Here is a 1,681-nt window from a genome sequence, read left to right as displayed (position 1 = left end):
TGGATCTATGGGGACAGCCACGGAGAGCCCTGGATCACCCCGGGATCCATGGCCACGGAGAGCCCCAGATCACCCCGGAATCCACAGCCACGGAGAGCCCCGGGATCCATGGCCACAGAGAGCCCCAGATCACCCAGACCCCCCAGCTGCCCCAGGAGCGCTCCCGGGGTTTTGGGGTCCTGGCGGTGACCTGGGTGTCCTGGTGGGTGCTTGGGGGTCCCACTGGGCACTCTGGGGTCCTGCTGGGCACTCAGGGACTCAGTGGGCACTCGGGAGTCCCCTGTCCCAGGTGCCAGGGCTCACCTGGTGCACACAGTCCAGGAACTGGAGGAAGATGGGGGCAAAGCCGCTGCTCTGCCCCGCCAGGGTCTGGGCGCCGCGGTGGCTGAAGCGGTGGCCGAAGGACAGCCACTCCTTCTCCACCAGCAGCCGGAAGCCCTCCAGCGTCCGGTAGTACGGGTCAGACAGGAGCTGCACCAGCGACACCACCTGCGGGGACAGGGGGCTTGAGGGGCTGTGGGGAATGGCCACGGGGCCACTCCGGCCGCCACCGGGCTCTCACCTGGGTGGTGATGTCCCAGCCGTCCTCCAGACTGACCAGCACGGACGAGCCCGTGTCCAGCAGCTCCACCACCAGCACCGAGATCTGCAGGATCTTGTGGATCTGCCAAGAGCAGCACCAGGAGTGAGGAGGGCGCAGGAACTGCGGGGCGGGTGCTGGGGCCGTGTCCCCTTCTCTGGAGTGAGGCCACGCTCAGGGTCACAGGGGCCACCACCCTGCACTGGGACACGGCAGCAGGGACAGGGGGCCCTCACCCCCTCCAGAGTGGGACCCCTCCCACGGCTCCACACTGGGACCAGTCGCCCCGGGCTGCTGCCCCAGCTCCTCCTGGCCACGCTGGCTCTGCCCTGTCCCGGCCCCTCCGGAGCATCCCGCGGGTCCTGCCCGGCATCCCCAGCCGGCAGCTCCGTCCAGCACCACGGAGCTGAGCCCTGCACTGTCCCACCCTCGTCCCCCACACCCACCCGAGTGTCCCCAGGGTGTCCCAGCGCTGCTCTGCACAGGGCACTGGAGCCCGGCCGGGAGCTCAGGGCCCCCCCCGGGCTGGGGTCACTGAGTCAGCAGCAGCGATGGCTGATGGGCCGGAGAGCCCCGAGGTGGCAAAGAGCAGGTGATGATCCCCGAGACCATCACCCGGTCACTCCCCTGGTGGAAAAACTCGGCTATTTGAGATACCTTTCTTACTGCTGTAAAGGAAAAGCCTCTCCCACAGCTCCTCGCGAATTGTGCCCTCAGCCCCCGACGCTGTTGGAAGGAAACTCCCTCTCCCAGCAGCCGCGCACCTGAGCCGCTCCCCGCTCCGCCCTTCCCTGCGCGCACTGGTTCCCTTCCCTGCTCCCGCCTTTGTTCGGCCCCGTGCCCTCACAGCGCTGGCTCTGTGACCCTACGCAAAGCGCATTTCAGGTGTGCTGCCTCCTCTTCGCCCCTGGTCCCCCTGCGCAGGAGGAAATAAACCTCCACCCTGGGATTTGCCATGCCGAGGGCCCTCCTCGGCTCCTTATCTCGGTGACATGGAGCTGTCTGGCCTGAGAGTGTGTGTGTGTCACCGGTGCTCAACCAGCAGAAAGGAGAAGCGAGCTAGTGGCCATAGGGCCGCACCCGCGGGGGCTCTTGCCCCCG

At 67.6% G+C, this 1,681-nt stretch overlaps 1 protein-coding gene across 1 annotated transcript in view; it reads right to left on the bottom strand.

The window, feature by feature from the left end:
• The window catches only part of SBF1 (SET binding factor 1), a gene marked incomplete at both ends in the record, with an annotated part of 40,963 nt that overhangs the window by 2,287 nt on the left and 36,995 nt on the right, over window positions 1–1,681 (bottom strand). The window contains 2 exons of the mRNA XM_017739381.1: window positions 262–489; window positions 563–678. Coding sequence (XP_017594870.1) covers window positions 262–489; window positions 563–678 — 344 coding nt within the window. The remainder of the gene's footprint in view (window positions 1–261; window positions 490–562; window positions 679–1,681) is intronic.

Source organism: Corvus brachyrhynchos, unplaced genomic scaffold (genome assembly GCF_000691975.1).
Source record: "Corvus brachyrhynchos isolate BGI_N302 unplaced genomic scaffold, ASM69197v1 scaffold197, whole genome shotgun sequence".
NCBI classification, from domain to species: domain Eukaryota; kingdom Metazoa; phylum Chordata; class Aves; order Passeriformes; family Corvidae; genus Corvus; species Corvus brachyrhynchos.
The sequence above is the reverse complement of the archived record's forward strand: the minus strand, read 5'-3'. Positions and strand labels throughout refer to the sequence as shown.